The sequence below is a fragment of the Nannobrachium achirus genome (genome assembly GCF_963921795.1).
Source record: "Nannobrachium achirus genome assembly, chromosome: 23".
Lineage (NCBI taxonomy): Eukaryota > Metazoa > Chordata > Actinopteri > Myctophiformes > Myctophidae > Nannobrachium > Nannobrachium achirus.
The window spans coordinates 35,328,281-35,343,561 of NC_137830.1; the positions used below are offsets into that span (position 1 = coordinate 35,328,281).

The following is a 15,281-nucleotide window of genomic DNA, read 5'->3' on the forward strand; positions in this document are numbered from 1 at the left end:
TGTGTGTGTGTGTGTGTGTGTGTGTGTGTGCGCGCGCGTGTGTGTGTGTGTGTGTGTGTGCGTGTGTGTGTGCACACACGTGCGTGCATGCATGCGTGCATGCCTGCAGTTTTGAATGCATTTTGTTTTTGTGTGTGTGTGTGTGTGTGTGTGTGTGTGTGTGTGTGTGTGTGTGTGTGTGTGTGTGTGTGTGTGTGTGCATGGCTGCAGTTTTGAATGCATTTTGGATTCATGCAAATAGCTAAATCCTCTGCATTAATTTGATCCAGAGAGAAAGAGAGTGTAAAATTCAACCGAAATGGACCCATAAACCATATGGGTAATTCTTTTTGGCTCTCACAAATGGGGGGGGGGGGGGGGGGTGGTACAATACACAGTGTTCTTGTCACTGCTATCACATCCATGACCCAGACCATGAACATTTTTGACATGAGAAGGGAAAGATCTAAAGGCTAAATCTAAAGGAAACAAAAGCTCAATTAGTAAACAAATAATCATTATGCATGTGGAGATCACTCTTTGTCTTTAGATGGAGGCCATTTTATTCAAGGTCCATTTCAATTTGTATTATCATTCATGTCACATAATGAATTAACTCAATTATTGTTTTAATTCATTCATTTGATGAATTAACCAGCTTGTTGTGAATACATTTTTTTGTCCGTTCATTCATTTGTAAAGTTGCCATATATTTTTATCCTATTTTCTTTTTTTTTTCCTTTTCTTTTTTTCTCTTCTCGACTTAGACCTTCAAGTTTAAACTATTGTAAAACTTGTATTATTATTATTACACTTATTAATATTATTACCCTTATTGTTGTTGTTGTTATTATTAATATTATCAGTTATGTAACATAACTTATGTTACACTATCAGAATGTATCAATAGACATGGTGAGTTTTAAGAGGCTACTCAGCGCACTTTAAAGAGTCAGTTCAGACCCTAAAGCAGTCTGAGACTTTGCCCTTTGGATCTGGTAGCACTGAAACATGATCAGTCATAAAAGCGTTCCGCTGAACCCCGTTATGCGAAAGGGTTGCTTGTTGACGAATATACGAATGCGTGATGATGTCTTTCTTTAAACCCACAAAACACACTGCATAATAATAATATCCCACATCATCCCCGACGTCCACATAGGGGAAGAACGACAGATCGCCTACTGGTAGGACTACGTGTTCACGATGGCGAATAGAAACCCTGCGCTGCGCTGCGCTGCACTACAATATCCAATATCCACGCATGCAATGCAACCATGCAATCATTATTTTCTCTGCACCCCAGAAAAAGGGGGGAAAACCCTACCTTGTTCCCCGGTGGTCAGCAGCAGCAGCAGCAGCAGCAGCAGCAGGGGGTCTGGTGGTGGTCCGTGGTGGTCCGTGGTCAGTGTGACTGATGCACGCTGGACGGAGCTCAGATAAGCAGTGTTCAGTTTCGGCAGCTTATTGTCGCGCTGGTCAGTTTGAACAGCGCACCTCGTGGTGCACAGGTGGAGTAATAGAGCTCTCAGTCTCTGCCTCTTCTACTGCTGCCTCTCTCTCTCTCTCTCTCTCTCTCTCTCTCTCTCTCTCTCTCTCTCTCTCTCTCTCTCTTCTACTGCCTCTCTCTCCCTCTCCCCTCAGGCTCTTCTGCCTCTCTCTCTCTATCTCTCCCTCTCCCCTCTTCTGCCTCTCTCTCTCTCTCTCTCTCTCTCTCTCTCTCTCTCTCTCTCTCTCTCTCTCTCTCTCTCTCTCTCTCTCTCTCAGTCACAAATGAGGGGGAATAAGGAACAGATTGGGGGAGGTGGGGTCTGATGGGGACTTTATACCAGAGACTAGAGATCCTTATTCCCCAATGCACCCAGGTTTCAGTAGTGTGGACACTGGACAGTGTAAGATAAGTCTTTATTCATCCCCAGGGACATTGAAAAGCAGGCTTCATCTATTCCATCATCTTATTAGGTCGCCATAGAATCAATTAATTCAGAGTATTGTTGCCCCCTTATGTAAACAAATATGTGTTATTCAAATCAAACCGTTTATTGTGCATTCTAAACACCACGCTGTCAGTGCAAAACATACAACATGCCGAGAAGAGAAGTAGGCTAAAGACCCGCAGTAAATCTTGCAATTGAGATCAATTTGAATCAATTTCTATAATATATTGCCCAGGTGAAGAACAATTAGTCACCCTGCATGTTATATTTCCTGTTTACTTGTTACTATTTTAGAGCAACAAGAGCTGTGCTTTGAATAATAACAAGATAAACAAATAGGCCATATTCTACAGTGCAGCCTATTTATATGGCTCTACAAATGATACTGTTCAAACTTGGACAGAGGACGGTTCCAGAGTTGGCACATTTCTCTTCCTGCAGTTTTGTGAGAGCACGCCACCTCCTGGCCAAATATATATTCAGTCTGCAGCTGGCTATGAGCTACACTGGCTGCACTTGCACTGACATCTGTACCGGTGACCTCTGTACCGGCGGTGACCTCTGTACCGGTTCACTAAAGTGTTAATTAGTTCATTTAGTTTTAGTCATAGTCTTTTGATTACATTTCCATTTAGTTTTAGTCATATTTTAGGGTCCTGCTTAACCTTCCCTATCAGACTCACCTCACCACTACTCACCAGTTAAGAGTGGGGTGGCTCAGAGTAGATGACAGAGTACAGCAACTTGCAATGGGCCTGGTGTACAAGATACACTACACCACTATGATACCCAAGTACCTACCTGTCAAAATACTTTATAAACATTAAGGATGTCCATAATTACAACACCAGAGGCAGCGCCACAGATCACTTCCAACCCAGAGTCAAAACCAACAAAGGGTCAAACTCGTTTTTCTGCTATACCACCAAAATGTGGAAAGCCTTACCGAAGGCCATAAAGGAGTGTGGATCACTAGCATCCTTTAAAATTGCCCTGAAAAACCACTTACAGGCAGCAGCCGTTCGCAACTGGTAAAAAAATGAACCTAGCCCAACCCTACCCTCCCCTGCCCCTTCTTTGTATACTGTTTGTTTAGACTTACTGTTTTCTTTTTTGTTTTTCTTTACATATCTACTGCATAGTACTGTGTTCTATTAGTCTGTCATTCAATGTTATATGAGATACTTCAATGGTTTCCAGTGGAAATAAGCTTAGTCTTTTCATGGATCTCCTTTTAGTAGACCTTGTACCAGTGAACTGTACCGTCATGAAACTGTACCTTTTCCTATGCAAACTTCTAATAAAGTCTTCAATCAATCAATCAATCTAAAATGTTTTAGTTGCAGCCAACTTTTAGTCTACTATCCTAAGATTTTAGTCGATTAAAATCTACAGTTTTTTGGTGGGCCTTGATGGCGTCGTAAGGCCTGATTTTACACTTGGTTGCACGCTGAAAATACCCCGCCTACAAGCTCACAACACGTCGCAGCGACACGCGCCATGAGCTTGTAGATCTGCTATTTTCAGACACCCGAGAGCAACCAAACATAAAATGACTTGTCTTTTAGTTCTACTGGATCACTTCTCCACTAGTAGGCCTACCTCCCTGTAACATTTTAGTCTAGATTTTATTTAGTTTTAGTCATCACAGCTTAGTTTTTATTTAGCTTTTAATTAGTTTTCGTCTTGTCAACGTAAATGAACACTGGTTCAGTGCATTGCCAAACAGAACATGATCAGCCCAAACCCTGGTCTTATCACGTCATAACCGGTTGAACTTTCAACAGCACGCATGAATTCAGCGAGGACGAGGGTGAAAGAAGGAAAGTAGGGGTGTAACGATACATTTTAACCACGATACGATACGCATCACGATACATGGTTGACGATACGATACCTGGACAATATTGATTCATTCATGGCTATATGATACGATTCGATTCAATGATTTAAAATCGATATAGTAACTATTTACCAAAGAAATGAAATCTGTGTGAAACGTGTCAACAGTGCATGTTTTTAAGGGAAAAATCTATTATTATGGATATAAATAAGTAAACACTGTGATTCTCTAGCAAATGCACATTATATTTCAACACATATGGACAAACCCGCACTTTTACATGAACACAGAGATTACACACATTTATCGATAGACCGAGAGTAGTTATATGGAATGGAAAGGTAATTAGACTCCTCTTTTTCATTTTCCTTCTTAAAATTGCTAAATAGGCCTACAAAGCAAACATAATCAGTTTCCATGCAATCGATTATTTGCATTGCAAAACGAATCGATACCAATTATCTGCATTTTAAAACGATGCGATACGATACAAAGCCAAAACGGTACGATATTTAGCTTTTGCCAACAATGTAGATCATTGCAAATTAAAAACGATTTTTCGATTCAGTTACTATATCGTTACACCCCCAAAGGAAAGGCAACAAGATAAGGAGGAGCAGAGTGACCTAAAGCGTCTGCCACAGTCCTATTTGCCAGCAGATGCTGCGCGTTGATTGGGGATCCTGTTAAGTTCACACAGGAAATATCAGATCCGTCTGTCAAAAAGCAACGGTAAACAAGTTGAGAAGCTGCAGTTAACAGTCTGTCAATCCTATCACTGGTGTTTTTATGTGCAAAGGGAGAGGCCTGGCCGTCTAAAACGTATCACAATTTATCTCAATATAACAAATATATCGTCATTGTCGGGGGAAACCTTCATGTCCAAAACTGCTTGTTTTGTATTTATCATTTTAAAAATGATTTAAACTAGTGAAGGTGCGAGGCGTTGTGTGCTTGTAGATCTGCTGTTTTCACTACTTTTGTGCAAAAGCCTTGTATGGTGAAGCAGGGCTTTACTTGGAGATATGAGGTTTCTGCCCGACAGTGACGATATATAACTATATACAGCATTACTCCACTACTGCGTTTGAGGGATTCTATGGCCCCTGAGCTGAACATGGTGTTCAGCTCAGGGCCATAGAATCCTTTTTGTCATCCCCATTTGTTGCCAGTTTTTCGCAGACTGCCTTCACATCATGGCACATATTATCGCCCTGCCTCATATTACTGCTCCTTCGTGATATTGTGCCGGGAAAAAAAGGATTTCACCATGAGCTTTATTTTTTTAAGGCCTGTATATCTAAGGATAATCCAAGAAGCTGGGTGGTTCTCCTCCCCAAATATGGCAAAAGAAAGGAAATTTGAAGAAGAAAAAAATGTGCGTAGCGTGGATGATGATAAGTATTTCTGATGTGGCGTCCAGATCTACTGTGCAGATTGCGTTCCTCCGAGATAAAAGCAATATTAGCCGTGTCAGCTAAAATTTTCCGGAAGCATATTTCAACGCGGCTGTGTGCGCGTCGCAGCGAGCGAGCCGTTCGGACACATCTCAGCAAAGATAAAAGATATAATAGGGAGATATACGGTACACGTCTTCCTCCCGTGGTCCTTTGTGAGTTTGTCGTCTTTGCGGTTGTCGCGTTATACTGTGCACGAGGACAAGAAGAATCGATGCGGACACAAAAAAAGATGACACTAAATCCGTTTTTCCTGCTACTGTTTTATTTGAATTTGTTCAGTACTGGAGTTTCATGGACCAAATAATGGAACAACACTGTGTTACAGATTCTCTCTTTGGGGTACAACCGACTAAACAACAAACGTTAAAATTATTCCTCTATAAAATGGACTAAAAGTACATACAGTCTTTCTCTATGACAGGCACCCAGCACTATACCACACACCTGCACGCACACACACTCTCACACCTTAACACACACACACACACACACACACACACACACACACACACACACACACACACACACACACACACACACACACACACACACACACACACACGCACACTTACACATGCACGCACACAAGAAAGTTAAAGCACACACGCATTCACCCTCAGACTATCAATCACATACACTCACAATATACACCACACACCCATTCACAATAGAATACATTCTCAGGAGAAAAAAAAAAAGTCAATTATACATTTTAGAGCGTTTCATATCGATTTCTTTTTCTCATCATTAACACATCCTACCTCAAACAGGAAGCAGGCCGTACCTTACCAACACCTCTATCTGTGTGACAGCCACTAGGAGTGGCCTACGACAGTGGTTCTCAACCTGTGGGTCAGGACCCCCAGAGGGGTCCCCAAATTATTTTGGGGGTTCCCCAGAAGTTTAGCTAAATGTTAACATTGTTTTGTCACTCAAAAGTTAAACAGACCAACATACAGTATAAGTGTATACAGGGTATCTGCACATTTCTAAAGTGACAATTTAAGGACTTTAAAGACCTTTTTAGTACCTCTGGTCAAACATGGTCAAATTGTCAAATATTAGAGGCAGAAATTGCGAGGCGTTGTGAGCATGTAGATGGAATAGATGGGGTCAAACTAAATGTAATGCAAACTCCTACAATTCCAAGTGCTCGTCATGGTGGGGGGTCCCCAGTTCAAATATGATTATTTGGGGGGTCACGGCCAGAAAAGGTTGAGAACCACTGGCCTAGGACACTTTACATGGGCCAAGGGTCTACTACACAGTAAATTCCTCAGTGTTCATTTGTCCATTTGTAACTCTGAGAGTATACAGATTGTAAGCAAAACGGATCCTTATGGGGTCAATCTGTTTATGCTTGTATACTCTTAAAGAGTTAGATGAACTCTGGGGATCTTACTCTGATAACACAGCAGTGGCCTCATTGACACTGAGGACTTGAGTTGGACCAATGGGGTCCCGGATTCTGTGTGTCACTCAAAAAAGATCTGTAGGCTTTGATACCCTTCAGAATAGAAGTGACAACGAGACACTCATCGTCCTTGTGCCCAGCACAAAGAATGGATTCCCCCCCCCCCCCCCCCCCCCCCCTTGAATGCTCTTATACTGTAGGGGTGAATTTAGCTTATAATGAGGGTGAGGGTCAAATTCGTTTCAAATCTTGAACACTGAATGGGTGATTGGGGGGGGGGGTTCAGAAATAACGCAATTCAATATATATATTTCTTTCTTTGATAGCAATTTGTTGAGGGATGTCCGCTTTCTTTTTCCAACGACACAAAAACACAGATAAAGTTTACTGGCTTACAGTTGAAGCTGCAAGTGCTATGTACATAATATTGACACGGGGATATAAGTCAACCTTCGCGCACAGAAGCCCCTCTTATCTCCCGCGTGTCCCTGCCACTACATTCACCTCCACGCCACAACACTCCCATCATACTATACATCTTTAACTACAGTCGCATTGTGCAGATAAAGCGCCTGTCTTCAATACGCGGCCTATTAGGATATCGCAGACATTTATTAGTTATCAATGTGAATGATATAGAGAAATATTTAGTCGAGTTATCACAGGAAAGCATAGTGTGTGTGTGTGTGTGAGTGTGTGTGTGTGTGTGTGTACTGTACATACAACAATACGCACACGCACACACGCCATGCTTTCAAATTCAATGGCCAGAGTTTGGGTCTAGGTGGATGCAGACTTATTAGTTGTTGTTATGCTGTTTATGGACTGTTGTTGGGAGAACGCACCTAGTGCCATCATACAAGAAGTGTTAAAGGACTACTCCGCCATAAATCACTTCTAGGCTCATTTTCCTACTTATATTGATCCCAAAAGACTGTCCATGGGGTCTATTAGGCAGAAATGCCCCTGTTGTCCAGTTTCCCCAGCAGAACCCAGCAGCTCTCATAGCAGTTGTCCTTTAATGGAGATGTCTCTTCTATCTGGCAGCTACAGAATGTTGAGATGTTGAGGTGTGGGGTTGGACAAACAAGTACCTGAGACGAATAACAGTCCATATTTTATTTTTTTAAATATATATACCTGTATTTCTTTATTTACCAGACTGTAAACCACAAACTAGTCATTTTTAAACTGTTAAATTGTTAACGCATTCCCCCCTCACTTTGTTCAATTGTCTGTTTTAATGTTATCTGCTCACATTGTCTGCTGAATATTGCTTGTACGGACTAATACTGTTGTTCCACAAACTGTTGGAGTTTTTTCCACTTTCCATAAGTATTATATAATATATATGAGTTAAGTAAAAAGAATCTAATTCAAAAAATCACACCCGTGTGAAGTGGAGCTGTGTGTGTGTGTGTGTGTGTGTGTGTGTGTGTGTGTGTGTGTGTGTGTGTGTGTGTGTAGATCATGTGTACCGATTTTTGTGACATTTGAAGAAAATATGTAGGAAAAGGAGCAAAAAGTGTGTTTTGGAGAAAATTCAAGATGGCGGAAAATCTATCCTGGCGCATATGGGGAGATGCGTCTTGACCCAAGGAATCCAGGGAAAAAAGAATTTTAATTTTCCGATCTACGGTTCAAGAGTTACGGGGCAAAACGTAAAGTGGGCCGTTATAGCGCCACCATGAGGCCGAGTGATGTAATTATTTTTCGATTAATTCTTAAAATCATTATGAATCTCCTCTCCGAGGTTTGAAACTGTAGCTCCTATGGTTTACGAGAGAAAAATACTTGAAAGTGATTTCTTGCATTGTCCCATTATAAGTCAATGGGGACAATTAAGCGTCGTTTTTTGCCGATTACGTCGGCATGGTAAGGCGGATCGTAACGAAAGGTAATAGAACACCATTCCCGGCCGAGCCGCACATTTTGATGTATATATTGCGCGAGTGGCGTAAATGGTGCGGCACTAGTTACGCGCCGAAGTCAGGCTACATACACACACACACACACACAGACAGACCCACACAGCCACGTATAGGGAGCTGCACACAGCTCCAAAAATGAGGGGGGAGTGCATTAAGACTTTAACAGATTAAAAACTTCTAGTTTGTGGTTTACAGTCTGGTAAATCCAAAAAATATATTCAACATTTTAAAATATGGACTTTGACTGTTTTTCGTCTCAGCTAACGACCACATTCACGGTTTCCCACTCCCCGAGTATGAAGAAGAAGAAGAAGAGCAAAACGGCGGGCAGTACGTACGTTTGTCACTTTGCAGTGTGGTAGTGGTGGTGAGTTTGAACGATCGCACGAGTTTGCGTGTATGTATCGCTTGTGATTCCCCGCTCTCTGTGCGCATTTGTTTTTAGTGGGGCGTGGAGTCATACAAACATGTGAAATTTCACACAACTCCAGCTCTATGGATGCTGATGATGGCGTAACGCTTGATTTATAAATCGACCGCGTCGGAAGTAGACGACCTAGAAGCACAGAGCACGTCACGTCGAGACACGCTGTGAGCTTGTAGATCAGTTGTTTTTGGCTATAAATCAGGCGTATCTGAGGCCAGTGGGTGTGTGTGTGTGTATGAGGACGGGTCAGAGCTAAGATTAAGGAGATGTGGAACAACTGAAAGCCTCAGGAGTGGGAATGAGACGACCGCAGTGTTTCTCCTGCTCTTCCCTACACAATACATTTCTAAAGAACACAAAACAAAAGGACACAAAAACAAAAGGACACAAAAACAAAAACAAAAAGTAACTTAGATCTTTTTTTCCCTCTACAGTTTAAAATAAAAAATTCAAGTGCAATTAAAGTTCCAAATATTAGTTACATCACATACATTTCTCTCTATAGTAACAATCTGTTACTTGCAGGTAGTTTTCTTTTTTTATCACGGCTTGTTATACATCTTAATCGTTTTATTTTCCTGTTGTTTTTAAAATCTACAATATAGACTGTTTGATTCGTCTGACGTAAATGGTTCCCTGTGCTCCTATAGGATAAAAGTATCCATGGAGGTGGAAGGAATGGACTGGGGTTTCTAAAGCAACACCTAAGGTGTTGCTTTAGAAATGGTTTTCCATGTTCCCAATTGTGTTTTAAGTGCACCAGTTGTTTTTTTTTTTTTCTCTTTTCAATCCCATCTCGTGCACACCAGGGAAGGGGGAGGAGGGGGCATTACCCATTTAGGCCTAGAATTATTGAATGCTTTAACCAGTGAAAAATAGCAGATATACAAGCTCACAGGATCTACAAGCTGCGAGCTTGTAGATCTGCTATTTTTTTTAAAGTCGTAAAAATGTGTGCAAATCTTTGAATATACTGTATGTATTTTTAAAGCGAACGTTTGTAACTCAGATTGTGCTTCTGGGTGGTCCCTGGAACTAAATATTTTAAGATGGGGGTCCGTGGCCAAATACATATAATTTTGGGGGTCCTTCACATGAAAAGGTTTGAGAACCACTGACATAGTAGTCTCTCAAGAACAGACTAACTGAGCTCCAGTTAAGTGAAAATGACCTTTTCTTTGACGATGGCTATAGCCAGATTGCTGACATAGAAACATAGGTTTTTCAAAAAACCTTAGAAGGATTCAAAAGACACTTATAGAATCGGGTCAATATCTGCTATTTTTCAATAGTTAAAGCATCCACTAATTTTAGGCCTAAATGGGTTAAAGGATTGAAAAACAGAGATATGTCCATGTACGTGTGGATGGATACATTTTCAGAACATCACATACATGGCACGTGGCGTACATACCTGACACTCGCACACACCGCCTCGCGCTGTCTGTGAGTACGCAATACATAAAACATCCATGATATGGGCGTCCGCAAGTCTAACATATAAATATTACAAAAAACAAAACAAAAAAACATGGAAGTAAAAACAACACCCAACACAAACAAAGCATAACGAAAATAAAGCGGAGGAAGGGTAGACGGTTTGGGTTTTTTTTTTCCTGCAAGCTGGACAATCATTTCGGGGCTGAAAATGGCTTGGGGGGGGGGTTATAGGATGATGTATAAGGGGTCAAATAATGAGCTGTAGACAGGGATATTAACCACTTAAACCATACTTAGTTGACCGGAGTCCCTCAGGGGTCTACACAAAGTCCCCTCCCCCCCCCCCCCCTCTTCACTAAATATCTTCACCGAAAAATTGCTCCGTCTACGAGCTTGTGGGACGGACGGTGCCATTTGTTGGTGAAGATGTTTTTAGCACATATAGGGGAAAGAAGAGCAGGACCGATGCACAAAGCGGTCAACTACGTATTAATTCACTAAAGCATTAGGAGCGGGTTCAAGAGATTAGCGGCGCGTATTTGTACGGCCGCTTTATTTGTACGGCCGTAGGAAGCGGGTGACTTTGGAGCGTAGCAGCTTGATGAAGGAGCGCGGGAACATCTCTTTGGACTCCTGCGGCGAGTACCTGAAGTAGTTCTGGGGGTGGGCCAGCACGTCAAAGAGGGCTTTGATCAGCTTCTTGTCCTGCACACAGAGAGGGAACACATATTGATTAGGCCAGGGGTCTTCGACGTTTTCAGGCCAAGGACCCCTTGGTTGAGAGAGAGTTGAACCAGCTACCGCCAAACCTTTTCATAGATTCCATATAGTTTCATCGTTTGACAGCACAATCATCAGAGTATTTTGGATTCATGTCAACATGTGTTTTCAGATATTTAACCACTTGAACCGTCAATACTTAATAAACTTGACCTTTAACTCTGTACTTAGTCTGATTTCTTTCCCTTCTACACCAAAGCTCTTTGCCGAAAATAGCCGATCTACAAGCTCACAATGCTTCGCAGCGCGAGGTGTAGTGAGCGTAGTGAGCTACAAGTGAGCTTGTAGTGAGCAATTATTTTTGCCTGATCGTCAAAATCGTTTCCATGTTGAGAAAGGTTCATGCGTTTTTGAAGAAATTTCAGAACTAGTGGAAACGGCAGATCTACAAGCTCACACTGCTTGTTTTTCTATATAAAATATTAAATATGCCATATTTTGGCCATAATACATGATTTATTTTAGATTATTGGTATCGGTCATTTCTTTGTGTAGTTACATTCTTTGTCAAATTTGCCCCTGTGCAGCTTTGGTTTACAAGGCCACACAAATAAATTGTTTAAATCTCAATTATTTTCATGACAATTAATCAAACTATTAAATAAAAAAAGCCAAATTTGTCAATTAAAAACAAATTCAAATAGTTTTTCAAAAGAATTCCATTAAGAAATAATTAAAAGAAAATCGAAGATATGTCATAAATTAGAAAGCAATGTTTAACACATCTACTGCCTTTTAATCTGGAGGGATGCTTGGTGCCTTGGTGCCACGCCGCTTTCTCCGTAGGCCTCCGCTATTATTTTGAAGGGCCGGAAGGGGGTTGTTTTAGTTTTTTGGGATTATCACTTGACGGCAACGATTACGTCATCTAGTCACATGACAGTGTGGGTCCAGAAGAGAAACATGGCTGCGCCCAGCCGAGTGAATTTTGTACAGTAATCAGCCCACCCTTTGGCTCAAAATGTCTCTTTTTGATTAAATGAAGTCTCTTTATGGGCCTCTCAATGGATTTACTATGGCGGAGCTTCACTTCGCGTGCACGCCCAACGTGCGTTTTAAACAAATTGCGGACATTACCGATGCGGGCGGGACCGGAGCGACGTACTGTAAGTAACTAGTAAGACACCTGAGGGTGGAATGCGACCTCAGGGTGACATGCGACCTCGCCCTAAAGGGCGAGGTCGCGCCAATTCTTGACTATCTGGCCAACCACAGCGTTTCTCTGATGATTCTAGTTGTTATCATTCTGGGGGGAGTTTGTTCATATTTTTGTGAGGGTATCAACCCTAGGAGACATGGGGAGAACATGCAAACTCCACTCGCTCACACCCTAGGTGGGGTTGGCGATAGGGCCTAAACATGGAGATGTGGAGAACACTATATATGGAGATAGTCCAGTCCATCATGTCATATGGGACTACCGTCATAGACGGTAGCCATTGTTAGGCCCGGAGTCAATGGCTGTCTGTCTGACTGTCTGTACAGGAAGTGATGTCACATGACATACTTTTTATACCCATATATGAGTCATTCTGTACCACATCTCCATGTTTAGGCCAAACAGGTTCGCTCCATTTCTCCATGTATAGGTCCAAATGACCAACGTCGAGCTTGACAAGGAGGATACCGCACATTGTACCTCATCCACCCTTTCTTCTCTCTCCTTTTGGTATCTTTATCCTCCTCCTCCTTTTTTTATTTTTTATGCTTCTCTTTTTTTCACAGCCGCCCCCATATTTACTTTAGAAAATATATATATAAATTCTAAGAACGTTTCGAGTACCAGTTTGATACAAGAGCGAATAAGCGCTACACTTCTGCAATCCTGTGTGTCGACTTAAAGTCGGATCCAGGCCTAATAACTTTATCTAGCCGCCCCCGTTGCCACCTCCTTTTCTTTTCTGAGACACATTGTACCTCATCCACCCTTTCTTCTCTCTCCTTTTGGTATCTTTATCCTCCTCCTCCTTTTTTTGTCTTTCTTAGTCTTGTGTATCCTTCTCTTTTGGCTACTGTCTATGACGGTAGTCCCATATGACATGATGGACTGGACTATCTCCATATATAGTGTTATCCACATTTCGTGTACACTGTAGCCGCCCCGTACAGGAAGTGATGTCACAACTCGCTGACATCACACTGACATCACAGAGGTTACGGAAGGAAGGACACTCAAGCGACACGGTTTTTCAGAGTATATGCGACCTTCGGTCGCAACGACCTTCGGTCGCAATTATACTTTTACAGTAAATACAGTAAGATTGACAGTCCTCACCGTCAATGGCGCCATGATTTTAACCCTTTCAATGACGGTGAGGATTGTCAATGGCAGCAGAACTGTTAAGGAGTGAAAATAGCTCACAACGCATCGCATCACAACGCTTTGTGAGCTTGTAGGTCTGCTATTTTCACTGGCTTGGGCCCTAGGGGAGACATAAAATGTCTCTTTTGGGTCTCAAGCTAAAAGATTTGGGAACCGCTGGTATATAGGGTTCATACTATATCCTAGTAGCTATCCTGCAATTTCTTGTCCCAAGTTAGAGCTGAACAGGGAGGGAAATAATGGAAAAATCTTCGGGAACAGTTCCTCGCCATGGTGGAGGAAACAGCAGTACAACCGAGCATGAAGTAAAACATGGGACAGTTAACTGTAACTGTGCTAGAATATCAGTCAGAGAAAGTAAAGAAGATGAGTTCCTTTGTCACTCTTGAGAGACGTGGCAAAATGAAAGGACGCAAAAGGACAGGGTGTTCCGTTCTGTGCCTTTTGAGAGGACACTCATACTGTACCTTCAGTATCTCCTGATGGTTCTCTGACGCGTATAGTCTGCCGTCTCGTACGATATCCTCTATCAGCTGCTGGTAGTCCTCTGTAACATGCAATGATTTCAAGTCAAATTAATCACAGGACAGCAGAAGAGCAGGGTATATTGTGTGAGCTACAAAAGTATATTGCTTTGGTTTGTTGTTTGCGTTTCATACTGTATATGAAAATGCTAGTACTGTGGATGCCCCTCATGGAACAATAATCTGGTAGAACAAAAATGTAATGATACAGAAAACATTTCATAGAGGCAGTGGATATTTACTTGCCGGACAGCGTTGAGAAATGAAATGCTATTAAGACGCTGATCTCTGTGTGGAGTCTGACTCCTAGTAACCTAGTCTAAATTCATGTCTAAACCTAAGCATAATAACAGTGCCTAACCTGAACCAGTTGCAAACTACAGTATAACCATGCGATTGCCCCTGACCAATCAAATAGAGTAGGTCACTGCCAGTCCGACAGCTTAATATCCATTACCATATTTCATGTCTTCAATTGAGTACTTGAGACGAAAAACAGTCCATATTTTACCATTTTGAATATAGATATTTTTTGGATTTACCAGACTGTAAACCACAATTCTTAATGCACTCCCCCCTCATTTTGTTGAATTAGATTGTTTTATTTAACTCATTCATATATATTAGGAATTATAAGACATAATACTTATGGAAAGTGGAAAAACAGTATATCTCCAACAGTTTGAGGAACAACAGTATAAGTCCGTACAAGCAATATTCAGCAGACAAAGGGAGCAGATAACATTAAAACAGACAATTGTCTGGTAAATCAAAACATATCTATATTAAAAAAAGAAAAGAAAATGGTCTTAAGACTGTTATTTGTCACAGCTACTCAATTCACCAGGAAACAATGCCTAAACTAGAAGCAGTGCTCTTCCGAGCACAGGTCTCCACCAGGCCACACAAATCGGCCTGTTATAGCGCCACCATGAGGCTGATTTAAAAAATGTGGGGCAGAGGTTCTGAATTAGCATCCAGGGAGTGTGTGTGCTCAGTTTGGCAGCGATCGGGCCAACGGCGCCGGAGATTAGCTGGTAACAACCAGGCCACACAAATCGGCCTGTTATAGCGCCACCATGAGGCTGATTTGAAAAATGTGGGGCAGAGGTTCTAGATTGGCATCCAGGGAGTGTGTGTGCTCAGTTTGGCAGCGATCGGGCCAACGGTGACTGAGGTTAGCTGTTCACAAACTGCGAGGACGCACGGACGGACGCACGGAC

At 41.9% G+C, this 15,281-nt stretch overlaps 2 protein-coding genes across 3 annotated transcripts in view; both read right to left on the bottom strand.

The window, feature by feature from the left end:
- mpped1 (metallophosphoesterase domain containing 1) overlaps positions 1–15,281 on the bottom strand; it is a gene marked incomplete at both ends in the record, with an annotated part of 149,285 nt that overhangs the window by 114,234 nt on the left and 19,770 nt on the right. The window lies entirely within an intron of this gene.
- scube1 (signal peptide, CUB domain, EGF-like 1) overlaps positions 10,984–15,281 on the bottom strand; it is a gene marked incomplete at its 3' end in the record, with an annotated part of 208,444 nt that continues 204,146 nt past the window's right edge. For both annotated transcript variants that reach the window (XM_080754594.1, XM_080754593.1), the window contains 2 exons: positions 14,002–14,081; positions 10,984–11,136 (listed from right to left, as the gene is read on the bottom strand). In XM_080754594.1, coding sequence (XP_080610720.1) covers positions 10,984–11,136; positions 14,002–14,081 — 233 coding nt within the window. The remainder of the gene's footprint in view (positions 11,137–14,001; positions 14,082–15,281) is intronic.